The sequence below is a fragment of the Rissa tridactyla genome, chromosome 12 (assembly GCF_028500815.1).
Source record: "Rissa tridactyla isolate bRisTri1 chromosome 12, bRisTri1.patW.cur.20221130, whole genome shotgun sequence".
NCBI lineage: Eukaryota > Metazoa > Chordata > Aves > Charadriiformes > Laridae > Rissa > Rissa tridactyla.
The window spans coordinates 5,681,527-5,705,251 of NC_071477.1; the positions used below are offsets into that span (position 1 = coordinate 5,681,527).

The window sequence follows — 23,725 nt, forward strand, 5'->3', positions numbered from 1 at the left end:
GCCCCGGCGCTGGGAAAAGCCCAACTGCTCTGCCTTGGCAAGTCTCGGAGAAGGGAGCGGGGCTGGGAAGGGGGAGCGTAGGCAAAGATGGGCATCTATGTTGAGGTTGTCCTCAGGCCAACAAAAGGCGGTGATGAGCAGCTCAACACTGGCCGAGAGCGCCCGCTGCCGCCTGTCCCTCCTCCCCGTAAGCCAAGACCGGAGGACAAACAGGTTTGCTCTTTAGGGCTGTGTGATGGGGGCGGGGAACGGAGAACAAACGGGCTCTTGTTCTCTCTGACAGCGACCTTTCTGCCAGGTGAACGTACTTGTGTGTTCGTGGTGGTGTCCAGCCTCTCTCAACGCACATCGCAAGCAGAAAAAAAAAAAAAAGGCTGCAGGTTGTGTGTTCTGAAATGCCGGTGGCAGGAGATGCCTCGGGGCATGGCCAGGGCTTGAGCGTAAATGTCACACTAGGTCTGTGCCGGGAAAACTGATCTGCCAAACGCCTCGTTAGGTGTTTGCCCACGGGGGTAACTGGGGCACGACCGGCTGGACGGAGGCAAAAAAAAAAAATGTTTGTGTGTTCTCCAGAGGGACCCTGGGACAATTGCCTGGGAAGGAGGGAGGTGTTGGAGAGGGGAAGCTGGGCAGGGCTCTGCTCACCCCCGAAAGGACCGGCCGAGCCCTCAGGACGCCGATGTAACCACAGCCCAGCACGTCCTCCAGCACAGCTCAGCCCACCCAGCACCGGAGACAGGACCCCGCATAAATCCTGATGCTCCGCAGTGGTGGGACAGGCTGGAAGGAGTAACGTGCTCCTCCCTCGTGCGAGAGGCTGGGTGACAGGGCAGAGCTGCCATTACTGTTGCTGTGAGTCGCTGCGGAACACTAGGATCTCTCTGACACTCACCTACAAGCCCGGCCCCGTCCTGCTGTGGGGAGCTTGAGGGAGTCGGGGAGTCAGAGAGGTGCGAAGGAGAGGAGGTCCCCGAAGCTGCTTTGCTCTGGCAGCAGAGGCTGCGCTCAGAATGACACTCCGCTTTAAGCGGAAACTAAATTAAAACAAACCAAGTGGCTGAAGTTACAGGGCAGGGGCTGCGGGGCCCGGCAGCGCCTTCCTGCGCCCGACGCTCGCTGTCGCTGCAGCCAGCTGGCCTGGGCGCGGAGGATGGCACAGACCTGTTCTCAGCAGCAGTAAATCCCAATTTTAATCACTCCATACCTGTAACGCTGGACCGGGTCGGAGCTGCAATGATGTGCCAGGGTCCCCAGGCGCAGGGGCTTTACCGACAGCCACAGCAGTGACCCGCCGCCCAGCACGGCACAAGTCAGCAGGAGCATCCCGAGGAGCTGCTTCGTGTCTCGTTTATGCATCCGACTGAAGTCCCCAGAGGCCCGCACAGGCCGGAGGCTGCCTGCGTTTTTTTCCCGAGCAGGGGGAGTTTAACCTGTTTTTCTCGCAGGTTGGCTTGTTTGCTGAGGGACTGTCCGCCCTCTCCTGCAGTCCCCTCGCCTCCCGGCCCTGCCGGTGGCAAGTGAGGGTTTACCACCTTGGCCACCGACACCGAGCCTGGGCTAGTTCTGCATGTACCAAGCGTGGCTCCTGGGCTCCTTACTGAAGGTGTTTTATGCTGATGCTCTGCATTTCATATACATCCCCTTAATCCCCCAGCTCTTACCTAAAGAATCCGTCTCAGCAAAGGAGCTGGATGTAGATCCATAGATTTATGACTTTTCCTGTACTTTTCCCAGGGTGTGTGTCCTCAACACAGCATTTCGTGGGAATGGTTAAAAGGTGGTGAGTCTCCTTGGCTTGGGAAATCCACTCTGCCCATACTGGGAATACAAACTTGGAACCTCAGGAATATAAAGAGCAGAAAGAGCAAGCAGATAACCCCAAAACCATGTGAATAAACACATTGATCGTGCTTTTTTTTTTTTTTTTTTTTTTTTTTTCCTGCTTTCTCAGGCTGGTGACTTCTGGCCTGGTGGTGTCATTGCCAGCGGTTTCCATCCTGAGTGGATACAGGAAAGCTGGATGCATAGAAAAACTCTGGGGCTGCACAGCGAGGAGGGATTTAGAGTCATGGGTCTGACCTGAGGAAGCTGCCTGAGTCATCCCTAAAACACACCACCACCCAGCATCCAACCAGTAGTGTTTTGCCTCCAAGGAACATCTCCTCCTGTGCCCAGAAGCAATTGGAGGCCAGCAAGGGCTGACTGCAGCTCTTTTCCAAAAGATCAGGATCCAGCTTTCGAATTATACCAGGGCTGCTGTCTCCTGGAACCCCTCGGGAATGCACCAGAACTTGTGCCCAGAGTTTGGGATATGGAGGCGAGGGCTGAGCTTCATTACAAAATGCATCTTTATGAGGACACTTAGAAAATGGGCAGAAATTAAGATTTTTAAACACTATGCTCTGGATAACAAAAACCTAGCAGGCCTCTTTGCTGGTAAGAAATCACAGATAGTAATGTTCCTACCAAGTTTGGATAGTAATTCCTGGATCCGTGTTTCTCTACAGAGCGGAGATACAGTGCATGTTTACTTTAACCAGTATTCCAGTTTGGACCCAGAGCTGTCTTACAGCAGCAATCCCAGCAAAACAAATGCCTTCCATCCCTGAGGTATGCTGAAATGCCGCAACACTTCAGCTTCCAATTGCACAGGTATAAATCAGCATGGGAGATTTAAAAATCCCATGGAGTCCAGGACTCTCGTCCCTGCTCAGACTGGGAAAAGAAACATAGAAGAATGAGAGCGAAGTGGAATGAACACGAGACAGAAGTTCAACTTTCCCCGCAGCCGAATTCAGGGAGCAGATCTTCTGCCAAGTGATACAGAAACCGCATCCCACCTCTAGCCCCTGAGAAAGAAACATTCCTGCTTTCAGGCAGTGCCAAACGACTAACTCAGCCTCCAAGGTCACTCTAAGCGCTTCCTAATGGTTGCTTCGCTGCCTTAAAACCTCAGCCTTCATTCCTGAGGCCTATAAAAACTAAGGAGGCGAGGCAAATGGTAAGCGCTACGGCTCCTTGGGGAGTCTGTGCAGCGAGCATTATCACCTCCTCATCAAAATGTAAAACCCAGCTCTCCTCCTCATTAGTCTCTTGCTCTTAAAATAATGATTGTAAAACGACCACAGCTGGCCTCAAAGCTGGATGGAGCGGGGAGGGCGCACTGCAGTCTGCATTTCTCGCTTGGAATAGGTGCTTGTCAGGAGAAGGTCAAAATGAACAGTAAAAAGTAGGTGTTAGCCCTTTCCAGGGGGTGCCGGCTTGGGCCAGGCTTTCAAGATGCATGGGAAAAACCTGCTGAAAGAGATGCTGCAGAGCAGTGAAAACTGGGCCATTTACCCAGTTGTTTTAATTAGCAGGCACATACCGGCTCCAGTGCCTGTCACTTTTGAGGGATGATGCTTATACATCCTGCTCCTTCCTTTGGTATCTCAAACCAAACAGCTTCTCGCTGCCTCTTCCTTAAAATCCCGCTGGTCAAAGGCTTACACTCGCTAGGCAGCAGAGGTCCAAAACCTGGCATTTGGGCCCAAGACCATTTCCCATTTGGAGGCAGGATTGCAGAACAGCCCGGTGTACGTATTTGTTAGCACTCACACTGACTAATGCTGATTGTGCAGATTCACTCCTACAAGAAGAGAATCAGCTCTGAGATAATAAGCAAAAGGCATTTGTTTCTCAAACTTAAGGCCTGATGAATATTCGGTGAACCATGCTGTTTTCAAAGAGATACAATTATATCGCAGAAAGAGCTGAGCAGGAGAGAAGACTTTCTAGCAAAACCCTTTCATGCTTATTTAAAAATTCTGCAAATTCACATAGTGGCTGCTCTATTAAGAGTTGATCAGCTGTTCCTTCCAAATTTGACACTGGAGAGAGCCTTTTACAATGATTTATTTTAATAACATGGTTATCTATATTAAAAGGGATGATTCTGTCTCACATCTCATAAGAGAGAGTTTACTTACAAGTGCAGGTTATGGGTATTTGTTTGAATTTAGCAGATCAGCCTGGAATATGACACAGCGTGGCCAGGGTTAGCTGCAGGCTGATAGAAACAAGGGTCTGTAAGACGCACTTAAAGAAGTTATTGGCCATTTGAACTGGTACGGCCATATCTCTCCTCCAGCGAGCAAAGAGCAACACATCCATAGATGTTTGGATTACAAAGCTACACTTAAACTTTTTACAGGCTGGAGGTAACCCTCAGCTGGCAGCCAGTCCTTAGACGCATTCCCTTAGGCCTGGAGACAGGGAAATCCTTCCTCTCCAACCTACATCCAAATAGCCCCAGTGCAGGGGTAAGGGTGCACTCCCTCTGCCTCAGATACAACAGATTAAGCATCACTCATGCACGTCAACATCATTTTATATTCCACAGTTCAGTGCCATATTCCATCATACAAGCACAGTGCAGGTTCTTCCTTGCCCTTTCCAAGCATTTTACAAATAGGGAAGTTACCAATATTTGGAAAGAATTCATCACAATCTTCTCCTGTTCACTGAGTTCTTCATGCCCTTTGGCAGTACTGCTTCCATCCTCCAGCAGCTGCTGGAGCTATATTTTCTAGGCACTACCAGTTTTTGCAGCTCCTAAACTCAACCAAGCTAGTAGGAATGACCTGCTCTGCAGGCAGACGTTTCTCGGGCTGAGCTGCAGAAGACGGGATCGAAGTCAGAGGACAGACCGTCAGCACTGCAAGGGGGGGCCAACCTGACAGCAAGTGAAAATACAAAATCACACTGGCAAGTCCATACACAGCATCCATCCCTTTTGCCTACAGACTTGCATGGATCTATGGGTGCAGTTTGTTGCCAAAACAGAAACATATATATATATAATTATTTTTTTATATATATAAAAATATAAATATATCTCCCTGTTTCTACCCCATCTCCACCTGACGAAGCTTTCTTGTTTCTTCCTGGGGAAAATGTGCTGCTTTTGCCCACTGGCAGCAGGGATACCTCAACGAGAAGCCGCAGAGCGGGAGAGGGTAGTACGACAGAGCAGAACTCCCTTCAAGGTCTGAGAGCTGGCAGAGGTTACCTGAAAGAAACAGCACAACAGTCCTCAGGAACAGAAAAGCTGAGGAGGATCCATTCTAATTTTAGGCTCTCCTGGCAGCAGCTGCTCTAGAGAACAGCACTGAGCAAGAAAAAGAGCCCAAGGAAACAAGTATTGTAGACAGGTCACCTTCACCACCACATAGTCCCCTGGCTGGGCTCTGACCGGAGCCTTGCAGCCCGCAGCATCCTCTGTCTCAGCATCGGGGAAGATCACCTTGATGTTGCCGTCATTCCTCCCACACAACTCCGAGGGAGAGCGCTTGCTGGGCTGAAAGGAGGACAGGGAACATTACCTGCATGGCAATAGCTCTGATTCACTGCTGGGTTTTACTGCCTCAGGAATTAATTGAGCACTATTGCCAGTATTAAAATCCACATTCCACATTGTTAAGCACGCCGTGTAACAAAGTCCCATGGCCAGAGCTGCTGTGTTGACACCCACACACCAAAGTCAATGTTTCAAAGCTTGCAGTAATTCAGTGCTTGGCCAGAGACGTGTCTCTGACCCATCCCAGCCCCCTCCGCGCAGCTCAGTGCTCTGGAAAAATCAGGCTGTCTGCTTAAGAGTGAAGATATGGTCTTGGAGTCCTAGGATTCTGCGGGGACAGCGAGAGGGGAAGGCAGAAGTGATGATTGCTGTGTACAGCCTAAGAGCCTCTTGGCCAGCAAGAGGGGAGGACAACTCTGTTCCAGGCACACTCACCCCCTCCACCAGCACCAGCTGAGACTGGCCCACCATTGCCTCGTTTGCCCTTGCAGCCTCCTCTCGGAAGACAGTAATGAGCTCCTCCAGCCGCCTCTGTTTTATGTCTGCAGGCACATCGTCTTGCAGCCGGTGATATGCCCGGGTTTTCTGTAAACAGACAAAGCAAATAAGGCTCCTCAATAACCAGACAGTCTGACATCAGAACCTTGTCTGACCCCAACCAGCCTGGCTGCTCTTCAAGCAACAGCTTCCCACACGTTACAGTTTATATTTACAATCTCATGGAAGGCTTTCAGCGCCAGCAACATCCTCGAGATCCTCACATTCTTTCTGCACCACCTTTTTGGCAGAAGGTTTGATTTAGGGTGCTGAGCATCAGTGGACGTGTGAAGAAATTCTGCATCTCCTGTGTGAGATGTCTCTTTTGCCTGTCTGTCCACAAGGACAGGCAATGGATTCTATTACTTCAAGTCCCATGTGCTGAAAAGTGATCCTTTGCTTCCTTATGTTTCCCAATCTCCTGTCTTCTTCCCCATCAGCATCTTACACTTTGGAGAGTATTCTAATGGAGACTTGTCAAATCTCCACTCTTCTCATGGAAATACCTTCTGAAAATTCACCATTTCTTTGCAGGCTCGATTGACAGCCTCTGGAGCTGGGCTGGAGCCCAGCTACACCAGCAATTTCTCATCAGCAGGGAAAAACATACCTGCAGCCAGGTTTCTGCAGACGTGGCTGCTTCCTTGCAATCACTCTGAAGCATCTGCAGAACCACGTTACCCAACCACCAATCAACCATGACACCGACACAAGGGAGCTGTAAGCCTTCGAGGCACAACGGTGGCCCTTGCAGAAGCACATGCCCTAGAAGTGCTGCATGCAAGCAAAAAAAATCTACCAATATACCATGTCTTTAGGTATTATTTTCAATGGCTTTTTTTTTTTTGGTGTCTCATTGTGAGAAACAGCCCTCAGGGATTAGGTGAGATACCCAGAGATAAGAATCTTCTCCATCCTTGCACTCACCTGTCTCATGCTGTAGGCAAACAGGAATCCTATGTTGTAGCGGACTTCCCGCAGCAAGGACACGGTCTGCTGGTGATCTTCCTCCGTCTCTCCACAGAAGCCAGCAATGAAATCACTGCTTAAGCTCACTCCTGTAACAGAGACGCAGCTTTACACTTCCCTCAAGGAAGAGACAAACACTTCACTCAAGAAAGGACAGGAAGATACAGCTGTGCTGAGCTCAGACCAAGTTAAAGAGAGCCCCTACCTGGAATGGACTCACGCACATGGTGCACAAGCTCTAAATACGCTTCTCTTGTGTATCTGCAATGAAGAACATATGGATTTACTAATCAGGAAACCCCAACATTGGTGAGGAGAAACCAGCATCCTAAATCTGAGGGTAGGGCACAGGACTCCCCATGGCGGTCACTCACCCTCGTCGCATGGCCTCCAGGACTCGTGTGCTTCCACTCTGAGCTGGGAGATGAAGCTGTTTGCAGATGTTGTGTCGCTCCTGGATAAGCTGCAGGACCTGTCATGGACAATCAGGAGACAGTGTTACAGAGAATTCAACTCTACCAGGATGCCAAGGGGAAAAGTCTTCCCCAGGTAAAAGCCAGCAAGTTGCAAACCTGCTAGCTTTAGTACAAACATGCCCCCTCCCAGGAGCTGCTGCTCCCATTCCATGATTCCATGTTCCATTTGGGGAACAGGGCAGAGGTCCAGCTGCTTATTATTTTACACTTGCCTCATCGGGAAAATCCTTGGGGTGTGGAGAGGTGAAACGGATCCTCATTTCTGGATCAATTCTAGAAACCTGGTCTAGAAGATGTGCAAAGCGCAAGCCTCCTGCTTTAGCTTTGTAAACTGTGCTAAAGCCACGACTGAGGACTGGGGCAGCAGCTGACTGAAACTGCACCTCAGACATATCTCGAAAGCTGTTGACATTCTGACCCAAAAGGGTCACTTCTTTCACTCCCTACAAAGACAAACAGAGAGGAAAAAATATAACCTGGGTCAGATAGCTAAGCTGCAAGGGCAGCCACGGTTTTACTCTTACTTCAAGGAGTCCCCAGGGAAAGCCCTCTCTTCCCTGTCTGTCTCAGAGTATTAGAAGGGGAATCAAAAAGCCACTGGTGGAACCCTATGATGACCTTGTCTCCACAGACAAAGGTGGTGTCCTTGGTCAAAGGTATCACTGAAAACACTTTCAATGAGACCCATCCTTCCGCCCACGGTTAAGGGCAGGCAGGAAGGCTGCTCTGCCTCACCTGATCTGAGAGCATCCTCACTTCTTGCAGGATGGATGCGATGGGGCGGCTCCTTTCACGGCCACGGGTGAAGGGCACAATGCAATAGCTACACATGTTGTCACAGCCCCGCATGATAGATCTGCCGAGAGGTAAAGTACAGGTCATACTACGATCGCTCCGGAAGAATCATCCACGTTGCATCCTGCCCTGCTTTGACCTGGCCCAGCACTGCTGCCTTCAGCACACACAGGACCAGCTCAAACACAGCTCTGCAGCTTCCTCTTACAAACTGCTCCAGTCAGAGCTGGCTTCCGCTTGCCCCTAGCTAACACCTCCTAATTTTTCACGCACATTTCCAAGAAACTCGGAAAGCAACTAATGAGGCACAGACTGGCACTGCAATCTGGCAGTGACGAAAGATTCTTCTGCATCCTGTTCCTACAGAGGGTGACGCTGTCCTTCTGTCCTCTATGGCCACACTGAGCAGAATCTGATTTCATGTTTGGGAATCTTATTATCAAAATTAAACAAATGGAAACAAACCCCACAGAAGTTACAATGCATGGAGGATTAGAAGAATTAAATAGGAGAACCTGGGGCAGGACATAGCAGAAGGCAGGAGATGAGAGAAGCACAGGCTTTAGAAAGACACAGACGTCAGTGGACAGAAACCACTCAGTGCAGCAGCTGGCTTAGACAATCAACATTCTCAAAGGAGAGTAAGAGAAGCCTGCAGACAGCCAGAGCACCGGGCAGTCTCTCCAGGGCTCAGTCAGACAGCGAAGAAGCAGCAAACACACAGTCTGGTAGACTCATGCCTCTGGGCTGCCGGGAGCGAGTGCAACCAGGCATTGCATCTCTTGGGTAGCTGCTGTCACCACCACATCTGCTCTGCACAGCAATATTTCCAAACCAGAACGTCAGAAACATGCACAGGAAAAAAAATGGTACTTACACAAATGCTGTTGTGCCACCTGCACTAGTCTGGACAGGCAGAATATCTGCGTAAGTCTCATCTAGCGATAGCAGGACATTAGCAGCTTGCTGGCCAGACTCTGCCACGGCCAGCAGCCGGGGAAGGTCACGATACGCATCAGGGCCTGCCACAATATCCACTAGCTTCTCCCTGTGCAGAATCTCCTCCTTAAGCCTCTCAGCCATGCATCCTGCCGCCAAAGGAGAAGGGTCCTTGTGAGGAAGCGCCCACCCTCCATCACACCTCTGCACCCCTTCGCTAGCTGCTTTCACCCTGCAGAAAAGGCTTGATGCCGCCAGAGGGGAAGAGGAAACGCAGCACGGTGGGATGTGGCACAACAGCGTGTGCTACCCGCAGCTGCGCATCCCACCAGGTACCTAGAATCCCAATGCGGAGAGGTAAGCGAGCCTGCTGCCGCCGGGCTTTCAGTGCCTTGAGGTGCCGCAGGCGATTCCAGATAGCCTGCTCTGCCTTCTCCCTGGGAAGCCAGGAAAAGAGTGGTTATTCCAATTGTTGCACTTTAACAGCCCCCCAACACGAAGCAGCTCGAGTGTTTTGAGAGGAGAATTCAACTAAAGACAGGGAATCATGCACCTGATGGATCTGATGGTGCACAAAAATGCCGTTTGTGGTGGGTGGATTATGGCTTGACTCTATCTTACCTACTATCATTTAGCTCGCTTGGGAGCATCAGCACTGCAGAAATAACTGAGGGACTAAGCGCTTGTGGAGAAAAAGTCTGCCTTAGCCAGCCAAAATGAGCTACCTTGCAAGGGACAATGAGCATTTGATATTTCCTGCGTTCAGAAAAAACAAGCAAAGTTCCCCGTATATTTATACCCCAAATTGCCCCTAAATGTATTTCCCAAATTTTTAAAGTACAGACTCTGTACTAGAGAGACAGTCAGCTCAACAGAAGACAGGATTAAAAAAAAATTAAAAATTGTCAAAGCATAAATCTGTGCAGGTCTCTAACGGCCCATGACACATGCACAGAGCTTACACTACCAAAGAGCTTCTTCTCACTGTATAGAAAAGCAATTCATAGCACAATTAATGTTACGCATTGTAGCTAGCTCTACCCTCAACTGAACAGGCAGTTTTAACATCTGCAGGCTCTCTTCCTCACACAACACATTTATTGCCTTGGTTTTCAAAGGGCAATTCCTTGAAAACTGTCCAAACCCAGCAGTGACGAAAATTTCCTTACCTCACGGAACAGGTGACAAGGAGAATCACATCTGCCTAAATTGAAAACAACAAAAAAAAGATGAATTTGTAAGAGCCAAACAGTAACTACTCATGCCCTGCACAGGTAACCTGAAGAGGCAGGCTATAAAACTCACTTAACTAAGTGAAAAAGATCTGCCCGAGTACACGGTGGGTTTCAACAAACTGAGATGCAAGAAACTAAGAGAAGACAAGCAGAGTCCTCCACTTAATGGGAGAAGTAAACTCAGACAAGGATGAGGCATGAGCATCCTGCTGCGTCCAATCGCTCTCCAACTGAGAGGAAACTCAGCAGTTTAAAGGAAAAAAAACCCCAACACACAGCTTTCCACCGTACCTGTTAAGTAGCTTCCTTTACCCCACAAAGCTTAGACTGCAAAAATCACAACACCCTGCAGGATTTCACTCCATACAAAACCTGCGACTCGCAGGCACAACAGTAGTGCGATGCCCTGGCAGAGCTGAGGGACAGGAGAGCTGCCAAGGTGCCTTACCTCATCCAGCTCCTTTGTCCTCCTGTACCCGTTCTTCTGCAGGATGGCCCAGGCAATCTCTGTATCATTGACGTTCATCTGGCAGCCATAGGTCTCCAAGTACACTGCAACAAAGGCGGTGTGACGCAGAAGCCTGCCTCAGCTCTCATCTACAACCTATTCCTATGACCTTTTCCATAGGAAGGAACCTTCGGTCCCACCACTGGGGAGGCTCTGGCAAGCGTCATGAAAGCCACCTTCGCTTGCAGCCCGTAAATGATAAGCCAAAAGTAAAGTTGGACTCTGGGAAACGTGAGTGCATCAGAGCGTGTCTCTCCGACACGACAGGTCTGGCTCAGGGCTTGCAGAGAAGCCAAAGCGGTGTTATTACTGAGATATAGCGTTTAGCACAATGAAAGCCCCCCTCCCAGGGCATCGCAGCCTGAAAGCTCTGCTGTGGCCCCGGCCGGCAGCCCACCACTTTGGCTGTGGAGAGGTGCCAGGAACACCCGCTCCCCAGCCCCTCTTCACGGCGGTGGGAGATGCACCAGCAGGCACATGGCCAACGAGCCGGATTTCTAACATCAAAATCCCCTTTCGGGCCCCAAAAGCACCCAAACTACCCCTTTTCCCCCACGCACGCTGCAGCGACCCTCCACTCCGGCTGCGGGGCACCACCGGCCCCTAGGGCTGGCCTTGGCCCGGCTGTAAGGCCACAGCCGCAGGGCACGGCTAGGCCCAGCCCCGGCCCGGCCACCCCACGGCACCCGGGCCGCCCGCGGAGGGGGAACGGCGGCACCACAGACCTCTCCCGGCCCCGGGGGCCGAGCCCGGCGGCGGCTCGGGCGGCGTCTCCCCGGCGGCGGCCCCTCTCAGGAAGTGCCGCAGGTCCGGCCCCGCGGGCAGCGCGGCCCCGCGCCCCACCGGCCGCTCGCCCGGGCCGCAGCGCGCCCGGCGGGCGGCCCCGGCGCCCGAGCGGAGGAGCCCCACCGCCCGCAGCGCTCGCCCCCAGGGCAGCATGGCCGCGTCCCGCCGCGCCAGGCCGCGTTGCCGCGGTGACGGCCGGGGCGGGGGCGGCCCCGCCGTGCGCCGCCGAAGCCGCCCCGCCGCCCCCCGGCCCTCGGCGCCGCGTTCCGACCCGCCGCCGTTCCGGCTGCCGGGAGGAGGCGGGGAACCGCCGCGGGAAAGGGAAATAACGGTGGAAAGGCGATCGTGGAATCACGGAATGGTCTGGGTGGGAAGGGACCTTTAAAGGCCACTCGATCCCACCCCCCTGCCGTGAGCAGGGACATCTGCAGCCACACCAGGTTGCTCAGAGCCCCGTCCGACCTGACCTTCCAGGACCTACAGGGGGCTACAGCACAGACGGGGACAAACTTTTTAGCAGGGCCCGTGGCGATAGGACAAGGAGTAACGGTTTTAAGCTAAGACTAGATGTAAAAAATTTTCTACAATGAGGGTGGTGAGCCCCTGGCCCAGGTTGCCCAGAGAAGCTGTGGCTGCCCCATCCCTGGAGGGGTTCAAGGCCAGGTTGGACGGGGCTTGGAGCAACCTGGGCTGGTGGGAGGTGTCCCTGCCCAGGGCAGGGGTGGCACTGGGTGATCTTTAAGGCTCTTTCCAACCCAAAGCATTCTGTGATTCTTTTTCTGGATGACATACCTGTAGAAGCCTTTCTAATTATTCTTTGCATCCCTTGACGAGTTCAGCTCCAGCTGATGGTCTGTGGTGTTTGCCACAATCACACAGATAAAAATAGCCGAAAAAAAATGTTCCTGCTCACCCGCCCTCTCCCAGGGGGCTCCTGGCAGACCATGGCCAGCCCCAGGGAAGGTACCACACACTCAGACAGTGTTTCAGACAGTGGTTTCAGCTAAAATAGAGTTAATTTGCTTTCTAGTGGTTGCTGTGTTCAGATTTGGTAGGAAAGGAATGTCAATAATGCATATTGTTTTAGTTGTTGCTAAGCGGTGTTTATAGTTTTCAAGGACCTCTTTTCAGCCTCCCATAGAAGTTGAGAAGCCTAGACAGGAGGATGGGATGGCCAGTGGAATATTCCGCACCACAGATGTCATGCTCAGTATATAAATGGGTGCTGGCTGGGGGTGGGTACTCGCAATCACTGCTCAGGACGGTGCCAATTCACTGGGCAGTGACAGTGACTTGTGTCATTATTATTATTGTTATTTTCCTTTTCTGATATTGTTGTATTAAACTATCTTTATCTCAAACCACGAGGGATTTGGTTTTTGTTTTTTCCTTTCTTCTCCTTTTCACCCTCTTCTCCCTACCCTTCTTGAGGGGGGCAGTGAGGGCGAGCAAGCTGCTGGCTGAGGTTAAACCACGACACGGTGACAGCACCACCACAGTCACCAGACCAACGCTGGCCACCTTTATTGCCGTCAAAGGCCTCTGGCACAGGGAAAGAGGGAGGGGAGGGGGCCAGGGACCCCCAGCTCCCAGTAGTGCTGGATGAGGACCCAGTGGGGGACACAGGGTTCAGGCCACGGGATGCTTCTGCCCCCAGCCGCGGTCCAGGGCAAGGCGGGCAGTGAGGAACGCTGCAGCACAAATGGTAGTCTTCAGTTCCAGCGGTGGGTCCGGGTGGAAAGAAGGGATGAAGGGGGCATTGTTGGTGCTTGAGGTCCTTCTCCGTCGCCTTATCTCTATACCCGGGGCTGATAGCGAACGTCTGCTCCAAGCAGCAGGAAATTCTGGGAGAAAGAAAGCAAGCGTGGGGCTGTGACAGGCCCTGGCAGCCACTTTCTGTTGCAGGCTGCTGTGTTCCCAGTGCCCACCACATTTCGGGGAGGGAAGATGGATGGGCACGTGTGGTTCTGCCCGCCCCATGCCTAATTTTAGCCCTGGAAAGGCTGTGAGGACATTTCACAGCCACGCCTCGCAATAACTGTTCAGCATCCCTGTAGTAGCACCCCTCTGGGGCTTCCCCAAGGCCTCCCACAAGAGGGGCTTTCTTCACTTCCCAGAGCCAGCACGGCTCCTTCCATGGGGGCTGGCAGGCGCTGCCTGTCCCGGAGCAGGCAGATGTGTCCAACACACACGCAGCATCCCACCAGGCACCACCAGCCGGGGAAGGTGGGAGCTCAGGTACTGCAGCTGCAGAGCTGCACGGGCTATAAAAAGGTCATTGGAAATTCTGGCCCCGGGTTTAAGAGCTGGAGAATGGGACAGTGCTGCCCTGGGGGTGCAGAGCCCAGACCCCCACCATGTGGACAGGAAAAGCTGGGCTCTGGTTTGCAGCTCTGCTGCTGGGATCCCTGCTGACCGCCGCATCCCAGCACGGGTCAGGGAACTGGCTTTGCACCGTGCCAGCAGCAGCAGGCAGCCAGCCTCCCTGGCAGGGGGCTCGGGGGCAGTGAGACCCTGGCAGGGAGCTCTGGCACCGGGGCTGGGTGCTGCCCTCACTCACCTGGTGAAACTGCACGAGGGTATTGGAGAGCTGTATTCTGTCCGGCAGTGGAAGAGGGAAACCCTCATCTAACCTCTCTGGAAAAGACAACACACGTGGCCACATTGGGACTGGAATGGGAGCAAGAGGGAACACAGGCTGCGCAAAGCAGGCAGCCATCTCCTCCCTGCGGTGCCTTCTTCACCCCTGCTGCTCCAGGGGTAGGCAGAGGAAATTCCTCCCAAGCTCCACTGAAGGGCTGGGGGCTGCATGTTGTGACGTGCCACCCCCACCCCAGGCCCCTGCAGCCGCCAGCCCCGCTCTGGCCCCATGTACTGGGGAGTCATGAGAAGCAGCGAGCGGGGGAGAGGGTCTGGAAAGCATTAGGATGTGCATCGTGCTCATTTTTTTCCATTGTGTTCACTGCTGGATGTGTGTCACAGCACCGAGAGGCTCCCGCTCACTGCTGCCCACGGCCTGCCTCTGCCGGGTGCTTTTACTGCCGTCTCCTGCACTCGCTGCAGGCTTTACCCACTGATCAGGCTTGGCGACAGGGATTTAATTAGTGAGCTGGGTCTGCTCGGACAGAGCGACCTGGCCAGCGACTACCCCAGCACCCCCATTCCCCCCAGCAGGTTCTCACCGTTAAGACGCGGGAGCAGGATACTGGAAGCGTAGATGTTCATTATGGATTGCAGTGTTCTCACCTGAGGAGCGGAGAGAGGGAGAAGGAAAAGAGCTTTAGTCTCCAAAAGAGCAGGTAACCAGGTACTGGAGGATAATTAGGAGAAGAAACAGAGACGAGGAGCTGGGATGGGCACGTGCTTCGCCAAAGAACAGCAGCTTTATCCTGCCACACTGGTGGGGTAGGAAGTGCAGAGATAAGAGAGGCAGTGGCAGCTGGCTCTGTGTCCTCTCCCAGTTTCCCAGGCTGAGGTGGGAGGCATCCATGGAGTCAGTGTGGGGCTTGCGTGCAGCCCCATGTCCCATGCCGGGGTGCAAGAGGGGATGAGCCCCCCAGAGGCTCTTACCTCCATGCTGGAGGCTCTGGGAAAGGCCAAGTATAGCTCACCTGGAAAGTGCCAACATCTGAATGCTTCACAGAAAGCTTCATCCTGCGCAGAGACAGAAGTGGTGGTGTAAAGGCTGTCTGAACGGAGGGAGCCATTCCCACTCTGGTGACACCTGTCAATGGCTGTGTGGTTCCCGCTTTCTCCAGCCCCAACTCATCCCCTCTGCACTGTCTCCAGGAGCCCAAAACAAAAGCACACCCCCAGCCACCGCACCGCACAGCTCCCCTCCTTACCTGCCCACGTTCAGGCTCCCAACTATGTGGCCAGATTTCACGTTAATGACGGCAGACACGTTGCCTGTCTGGGGAGAGAGCACAGAGCTCTGGCAGTGTTCACCGCACCTTATCCCAAACCAGACACCCAAGGGAACAGCTCTGACCAGCCGAAACTCAGGGGGACTGCTGCCCATCCAGGGGCATGTTTACACGCAGTGTTAAATCTGACATTTGTCAGCTTGAATATGTTTCTTTTGGGGACATCTCCACTGCACTAGGACTGGGCTGGTTTTGGATGACGTCCAGCATCTCTCCTGGCAGAAGTTTTGTAGCAATGGCTCAGCAATGCCGAACGCAACAGGACCAGAGTCACCACTGCAGGCTGTGCCCAAACTCACCAGGCTGAGGAGGAAGAGAGGAGCCAGGCTGGAGTTGGGAAGGATGGCGTAAGCCTGGATATCCACGACGGGCTTGAGGGAGAGCCCTCCTGGTCCAATGTTCAGGAACGGGGCGGAGGAAGCAGAGAGCCTGAGCTTCATCGGCGTGTTTGGGTACATCTTCTCTAGCTGCAGAAGAGCAGGGAGAGGGTAGGGGCAGTGGCACAAACCCCCGTTCCTGGGGACACCACCTCGCACAGAGCAAACCCCCAGCTGTGCACGGCAGGAGCTCGGGGGAGGGAGGGCTGGAGCACTCACCTGGGGTATGAAGGCTGAGAAGGTGGTGGTGTTCAAGTGAAAGTCAACGGTCTTTGGGATCTGTGGGGGGACGACAGTCACACTGGGACAATGTGACATGGCCAAGCCCATGGTGATATCAGCCTTTCTGTCCCCACACGCTGCTGTGCCCGACAGCCCCAGCCCCATCCTGCAGCCCCCAGCTCTCAGCCTCTGGGCAGCTCGTCGAGGGAGCCCTCCGAGACCGCAGGCTGCTGCTGGAGCTCCTCTGCCAACTGAACCCATTGCCTGGAGACACAGGGACAGCCCCTGTCCCACCTGCGCTGCTCACCATGGAGTCCGTGATTTCGAAAACCAGCGCTCCAGCTGCGTGGTAGGCAAAGCCAGCTGTGTTGAAGAAATAGCTGGAGGCGCCAAAGTAAACCATGCGGTCGTGATCCGGGGGCAAGGCCAGCGCCAGCGGAGGGAAGGGGACGGCAGAGCGGTGGGCCAGGGAGAAGAATTCGCCCTGGGAGGAGGGAGAGAGGTGAAACAGGGGAAGAGAGGGTGGTGGGACTCAGCCACTGACACAGGCTGGCAAACAGCGTTTGCAGGAGGTACCTAAACCTGGTTCCCCACCCGCCTGCAGCAATGGCATCAGCCAACTCAAGCGTTCCCAGGGAAGACTCTCACCTTCAGTGCCACATCCAGGGACTGTGCAGTAGCAGTTGGGGGTGCCACCAAGGAGTAATCAACCCCAGCAATTGCATCTATCCTGGCTGTGACTGTAAAACACGGGACAAATGGATGAGTGAGAGGGACGTGGCACAGGAAAGCAGGGAGGAGATGGCCTCCACCGACATCCAGGCAGTGCCGTGCCTGGGCTTCCCGGTGCAACCGCTCAGTACGAGCTTCACGTGTGCTTGCTTCTGTTAGAAGTCAAAAATCACATTTCCCTCCTGACTGTGTCTCAGCCATGCGGACTAACTCCTTGGCACGAGGAATGGTCTGGTTCCCCTGGCTAAGGCAGCCCGTGCCCCCGCCAGCTCCGGGGCACAGCTCATTGGAGGCTGCGTGCAGATGAGCAGTCTCTGCAGCCAGACAGTGCGCAAAGTGACAAGTCTCTGCTGATGTGGTGTTCCCCAGCTCCCAGCTTGGGTGCGGAAATAGAAGGAAATGGGGAGTGGACACAAGGTAAACCCCTGCCCTCATGGCTGAGAAATGCTAGGAAGAAATGCTCCTAAAAACCTGTGCAGTGCCCGTCTTGTACCTGGCAGGGTCTGGACGTAAGGCTGGAGCTTGCTGTGCACAGACTTGACCACGATATCACAGACCTGCGAGAGAGAAATGCAGCGAAGCTGAGCACGGGCAGCTCTGCCGGCGGTGGCAAGTCCAGATCCCCCAGGTCAAAGCCTCAGCCGCGCTGTCTGCTTTGCTTCCCAATGCCATTTTTCTTCCTTGCAAACGCCTGCGCCTCCTTAAATAAATGAACATAAAATGATATTTTTCTCTACTCATTAGGCAGCATATTAATTAAGTATCCAACTCACAAGCAGGTTTACACCTGCAAACTCCTGCTTGCAGCAAGCTCCCCACCCGCAGTGCAGCTCCATGGAGGCCCTTGGAAGCAATCTCACTTGTGCCCTTAGACTTTCCCTATGGCCCATGAATGAATTGTGCTGAGCAGCCAAGTCTTGGCTGAAACAGAGCAACTGAAAGAGGTAACCCACCCCCGCAGGGGCAGGACCACTAATTGCACCCACAAAGCAGAGCTAACCTGAGTTCCTAAAGCTCGGTGCTGCCAGGGTAGAAGAGCAAATCCCTCTGCTGCTGTCATCCACGGGTGAAACCCCAGCATTAGTGGGAGATTTAATTGTGGGCTAAACACCGGCCCTGGAAATATACTGCAGGACACAGCCCTGCAGACAGCTGAGATGATCTGCACAAGCTCTCTTCTAATGCTTTCCCCATAATGGCACAGAAAACGCCAGGTAGGATCAGGCCATCATCTGTTCAACCGGGCATCCAGCCTGCAGCAGCTGATGGTGAGATGCAGAGCTCTGGAGGAGCAGTGACCACTGACAGCAATGCAGCCCCTGCCGTGCTGCGCCAGGGAGGAAGAGGAGGGACAGAGCCTTGGGCACGGCCTTATTGACAGAGGGTTGCTGCTCTTCCCTGTGCCCAGAGAGCATTCGTTCCTGGAACTGGGGGCACAAGGACTACACAAGTGCATGCAGCAAGAGTAGGAGGCAGACACGGGCTGCCCCAGGGCACAGCCGATTCCAGCCCCTGCCCTCTCCTGCCCATCGCCCCTCGCACCACCTCGCACATAGAGAAAGACACTGAGAAATGTGTGTGGGGCAAAGGGGGATCAGGGGAGGTGCAGACGCCAGCACAGCTCCCCTCCGAGTCCTAGAGCTGCCCTCCTTCCAGGAGGAAAAACTGCAGTAAAGGCCTTTGAGCCCCAGCTTTGCCCTGCTGCCAGTCCATCTGCTGCCACAGCTCCTGCAGCCTTGGAAGAGTTGCTTCGTGGCATCGGGAATAGCGCCTGGGCAGGATGGGATCTGCTGCGGGAGTGGGATTTGCCTGTTCTCCAGCTGCCTCCTTCCTGAGCAAGGTTCACATCCAGGGAGGCTGTAACTCCTGCCAGTTAGCCTTGTAGTAATTATTGCTAACAGCTTGTTTCCATGTCTTGTTGCAGGTCTCCTGCACGTCCCCTTTTGTACCGTGTGGACGGTACCGGGGCCTCCCTGATGCACCCCATTAAAACAGACATCAAGGGTCTGAAACCCAGAAATAACAATCTCTTCCCCAGCGATCCCCAAAGCATACAGGAGCGCGGCCGTTCAAAGGACAGCTCTGGTCAGGTTTCCTCTGTTACACTGAGTTTGGCCGAGGCAGAAGATCTAATTAACTGACCACATGGAAAGAGAAGCCTTTGTTAATTAGGAACCAGTTATGCTGGGCTGTGGCAAAGGCTGCAGTTTTCCAATTCAGCCGGAGCCACACGATGCTACGCAGACTGCAGTTAGCGATGCCCATTCCTCCAGCTTTCACCAAACTGGCAACACACCCGTGTGCTCTGGCTCTAGTTACATCCCTGCGTGTGCTCTGATCCTTCTAGCACCTCAGCGACACGTGAGGGCTAAGGACCTCCAGAAAAACCTGGTGCTCTGCCCTCCTTCACTCACATACCTTGCCCTCCAAGATCTTCCGGAATTTGGACTCAATAGCATTATGGAAGAGGTTGTAAAGCCATCTGCAGGGAAAAACAGAGAGGAGTCGTCCTTTAGCTCAGAGGCTGCTGCAGAAGTATTCGTCCAGGAAAGGGAGACACTAGAGATGAGGCACATTTGGGAACACCATTCCCATCCCCATTTGGCATCTAGCTTTGCCTCAGGGCTTACAGTTGCAAACAGACCTGCTTGTAAACCACCTGCACGCCAGTCTACTGACTGCCTTAAATCTCCTTAAACGTGCAGCCACAGCAGGAGACATTTGGCCAGATTTAAGTTCATTCAGTTGCGCATCTGGATGAGAAGCGCATCGCAAGAGTCCAGAGACAGCTCGGCAGTGGTGTGCCAGTGCAGGCAGTACAGGGGCAGAAGGGGCAGCCTCCAGGGGACTGCAGATGTGCCAGATTCCTTGCACCAGGGCCTGGAAACCACCTTCCCATGGCGGATGGGCTACACACAGAGTACTTCTAAGCCTGGACGGTGAATTTACGTACCCCAACCTGCCCGAAAAGCGTACTCGGATGTTGGAGATGCGGGTGCTGCAGTAAGGGGTGCCAATGGTGGGTTTCCCAGAGGCGTCGTTGCCCAGCTTCAGGTTGATATTGACATAGATGTTCTCCACCCTCACGTCAAATGAACCATGGTCCCGGCTGCAGGGAAAGGAGGACAAGAAAGGACGTTTCTTACCGGTGAGTCATGGCGAAGGCACCCTGAATCAGCCAGAGCTTTGGGACAGATCTATCTAGCTCAGGTTCTCCCTTGTAGTGAGCACTCAGAGGAGACCGAGAAGGCTTTTAAACCCAGGGAAAACCACTTTCACTGGAACATAAACTAGGAGAGGTAACCTTTGAGTAGAGAGGACCAAGATCAAGTAGGGGAGATGGGAGAGAGACAGGAGGGGTGATGCACAGCTCCTCCACTGTCCACCTTGTTCTAGCCTCTCACTCTGCTTTATCCATCTCAGTGGTTGAACAAGTGGCAGAGACCTCTGCTCACCACCAGTCCTTGCTCAGGTCTGTCCCGCTTACACGTCATCTCCTCAGCCGCTTGCAAGTGGGCTAAACGCTGCCCGATCAGCTCCAAAGGCTCCCAGCATGGAGGGAGACCTGGCCGGGCTCCCCCAGAGTAAGGGGCTCCCAAACATGCATCAGGAATACAGTGGCTGCAGCCCAGCTGCTGGGAAGACAAGTCAGCGCATCTGGAGAGAGCAAAGCAACAGCTGCCCAGACACAAGGGAGAGGGAGAGGAGAAAAACCACAGAGCCCAAGCAGGGAAGGGAGCAGCCAGGCACATACATGAAGTGTATCTTCACCCGCCAGTTCCCATCCACGTCGGCAAAGGCATTGGAGATGGAGACCTGCAGGCCCACGTTGGGGACCAGAGAAATCCGTGAGTACGGCAAGTGGAAATTACGAAGGTCCAATCTAAAAATAAATAAACACGAAATAAGAGAAAAGGAACCTGAGGGGTTCTGCCTCGACGCCGAGCACACAGCCCCAGCTCATGTCCTGCAATGCCTGGCAGGGACACAGAGAGGAAAGCGGCACTTTTGGAAACAAGATCCCTGCAGCCACTCAGATGGCAGCTCAAAACCCCAGGCAGCGGGAGCAGAGAGGTGCAACCAGGCAGTGAGGAGCTGGGATCTCTGCAGGGGCTGGGCTCCTGCTCCATGGCGTGGACGGGTGCCGTGCTCCCACAGGCAAGGCCACCTCCACCACCTGGGCTTCAACTGCAGAAAACCCGCCTGCACCGAGTGCGGTCACCCTGGTTCCCTTTTTCACCTTTGGGCAGAGAGCGGAAGCAGGAGCGTCTCTGCCTGCAGCGAAGTCAGGGCCAGCATCTCTGAGAGCTGTGGAGGTGACAGGATGGTCCTCGCTGCTCCAGGGTTCCCTGTCCTCCCCCACCTCTCCTCCCCTTGTGTGGGCTGGGGGTTCAGCAAGCTGCTCTGGGGCACTGGCAGGGCTCACCTGGAGAACTCATAGCGCACCTTCCCCAAGACCTTGATGCGAAAGTCACCCGAGAAGTCCGGCAGCTTCAACTGGGCCAGCTCCTTCTCCAAGACTGCAATCCCCTGCTGATGGGCTGCAGGGGCAGAGGAAAAGTGTCACCATCACATGCTTCCTACAGGAGCAGGGAGCTGTGCACCAGGAGCACAGAAAGGGTTAAAGGAAAAATCCAGGCAATGCCCTGGCTGCTTTCCACCTCCCAGGCTATCTTTAAAGCTAATCTCAGAGCACAGAGCCCTCTGAGCACACTGGCAACTGCCTGATGTCTTTCCACTTGCAATTGCTAGAAGAAGGTGGTGGCAAGGTGGCATGGAAAGGGGGGAGAGGTCAGAGTACACCATCTACAGGTTGGGCACTGTGAGAAGTGTGCGGGAGGTCCCAGGCACTGTGCCATCCCATGCCCAGCACCCTCAGGCAAAGCTGGATGGAGCCCACATCCCAGGCAGCAGCACAGCGTCAGTGGGTGCTGCATCCCTGCATCCATCTGGGAAGGGGAGTCACGTCCTCCTCTCCCACACGGCTGGCAGAGCTGATGAGTAAATGAGCTGTTTCTCACACAGTGTATTTCAATCCATAACAGGGCTCCGCTGGAGCCAGGGCTCTGCCTGCCTCAATAAAACCAGCGCGGGGCCCATCCATCTCCGTCAATGTCCCCCCTGCAGCTCCCCACCTCCTCTCTCCTCCGCCGCTCACTCCTGTGGGGCTCACGGCTCGGCTGCCCAGACACGAGCCACAGGAGCGGGACCCTCCCGCCCCACGCCTCCCCCGACGCCACTGGGACACAGCCCCCCCGGGACCGCGCAGGGCTGAGCCCTTTGCAGGGGCTCCATGAAGGTGGCGGTGGAGGCAGACAAGTGCATCAGCAGGAAGCCCTGGGCGATGGTGCATTCAGCACCCTCGGCCAAGGATCCCCCCAGACCCCTCACACTCCATACGAGTGCCCAGCTCCACAGCTCAACCACAAGCACACCTGCGTGAAGAGAAAAGAGAAGCTGAACCCACCATAGTCCAAGCCTGCCTGGGTGATCCTCACCACGAAGCCGGGGTTGGTGGCCCCAGTGAGTGTCAGGAACAAAATCAGCGCCCCGCAAGCCACTGTCAGGCTCTGTGCTCCCATTCTGGCTTCCCTGCGGTGCTGTGTTGCCGCTGGCCTCTCCCTGCCCACACCGCCCTTATATCCATGCCAAAACGGGAACCACAGGCGAAGGAGGCGTGCAGAGCCACTGCCGCAGCCCACACGGGGCGTCCCCTACAGCCTCAGGGCTTCCTGCTTGGCTATGGCCCCACTCCTCTGCACTGGTGGCACTGGTGCCTACGGCCTGGCACTGCACACCTGCACTCAGCAGCACACGTGGAGCCTCACCTCGCAGACAGGGAAGGGATAGCGGAAACCAGGAGGCGACAGCTCGGTTTCCAGCTCTATGTTGGGTGCAAGCAGTCTCTGCCTGCAGCAGAGGCAGGTGCTCGGTGCAGACCTGCTGCGGGCACGGGCTTGGCTCTGCCAGCTGCGTTCGATGGGGCTGTGTTCTCGCTGCATGCTCTGCCTGCTCGGCTCTGCCTTCCCCGAGCAAGGACTGGGGACAGCCTGGGCTGTCCCCGAGCCATCTGCCAGCCCTGCTGCCCCATGCCCCATCCCATGGGGCTCCCGGGCTGCTCTGCACTCCTGGGCATTAGCTGCTGCTATCCCGGCACACACCTGCCAAAGGCACCGGTTGCAACCAGAGCAGCCTTGGCCACAGCAAGGGCTAAAGAAAGCAAGTTACGTTCCTCCATCCATATGAGCAGACCCCAGAGAGCCCCACACCCAGCAGGGCTGGCGAAGGGGCACCTGCAAAGGGGGAGCAGCCCCATAGCCCCTAGCTGGGAGAGCAGGGTTGGATCCTTCCTGCAGGCCGCAGGGCAGAGGTGAGGGAAGAAGAAATGATTTAAGTTACTTTCATTTCCTGTTGGGCAAGCGTCAGGACCCGGCACGGGAAACCCGCTGTAGCTGATGCAGGCAGATCTCATGCTGGATCCAGGGAAGTCCTGCCTGCCAGAGGACACATCCCTCCATCGGGCACTTGTGAAATGCAGCTATTGCTCAAGCACAGCCCGTGGCCGTGCCCTGCAACCCACTCCCCAGCCCATATTCCTGACAGGGGGAGAGAGACACCAGTGGGCACGTGGCCAACAAGCTGGTCCCAAAAGCCCCCAAACACCTCGTTTCCCCTGCATGCACTCTGCAGTGACCCTTCGCTGTGAGGGCACCACTGACCCCACCGGCCCCTAGGGCTAGCCTTGGCCTGGCTGCAAGGCCACAGCCGCAGGGCATGGCTAGCCCTGCCAGCCCATGGGGCCGGCTTGGCCTTGGCCCAGCCACCCCATGGCACCCGAGCTGCCCGCAGAGGGGGGATGGAAGCACCAGAGACCTTTCCCGGTCC

At 54.6% G+C, this 23,725-nt stretch overlaps 2 protein-coding genes across 3 annotated transcripts; both read right to left on the reverse strand.

The window, feature by feature from the left end:
* Nucleotides 1–3,878: 3,878 nt before the first annotated feature.
* CDK5RAP1 (CDK5 regulatory subunit associated protein 1) lies at nucleotides 3,879–11,736 on the reverse strand. Of its 2 annotated transcripts, XM_054218687.1 has the most exons (14): nucleotides 11,523–11,736; nucleotides 10,738–10,841; nucleotides 10,224–10,258; nucleotides 9,391–9,491; nucleotides 8,993–9,203; nucleotides 8,056–8,176; nucleotides 7,533–7,763; nucleotides 7,219–7,316; nucleotides 7,050–7,105; nucleotides 6,803–6,933; nucleotides 5,774–5,923; nucleotides 5,198–5,338; nucleotides 4,969–5,050; nucleotides 3,879–4,714 (listed from the first exon to the last, which is right to left on the reverse strand). In XM_054218687.1, exons 1-13 carry the CDS (start codon nucleotides 11,734–11,736, stop codon nucleotides 4,970–4,972), a joined length of 1,674 nt encoding a protein of 557 aa, XP_054074662.1. In that variant the 3' UTR covers nucleotides 3,879–4,714; nucleotide 4,969. The 2 variants fall into 2 exon arrangements, with proteins under 2 accessions (XP_054074662.1, XP_054074661.1); XM_054218686.1 differs by having other exon boundaries at nucleotides 3,879–5,050.
* A 1,341-nt stretch (nucleotides 11,737–13,077) lies between these two features.
* Nucleotides 13,078–22,466, reverse strand: LOC128916760 (bactericidal permeability-increasing protein-like). The gene is made up of 15 exons (XM_054218778.1): nucleotides 22,308–22,466; nucleotides 21,267–21,381; nucleotides 20,595–20,723; nucleotides 19,794–19,949; nucleotides 19,259–19,322; nucleotides 17,334–17,397; nucleotides 16,757–16,848; nucleotides 16,416–16,592; nucleotides 16,106–16,165; nucleotides 15,809–15,976; nucleotides 15,429–15,496; nucleotides 15,195–15,237; nucleotides 14,766–14,829; nucleotides 14,144–14,220; nucleotides 13,078–13,427 (listed from the first exon to the last, which is right to left on the reverse strand). The coding sequence occupies exons 1-15, from the start codon at nucleotides 22,420–22,422 to the stop codon at nucleotides 13,380–13,382; spliced, it is 1,440 nt and encodes a 479-aa protein (XP_054074753.1). The 5' UTR covers nucleotides 22,423–22,466; the 3' UTR covers nucleotides 13,078–13,379.
* Between the last annotated feature and the right edge of the window lie 1,259 nt (nucleotides 22,467–23,725).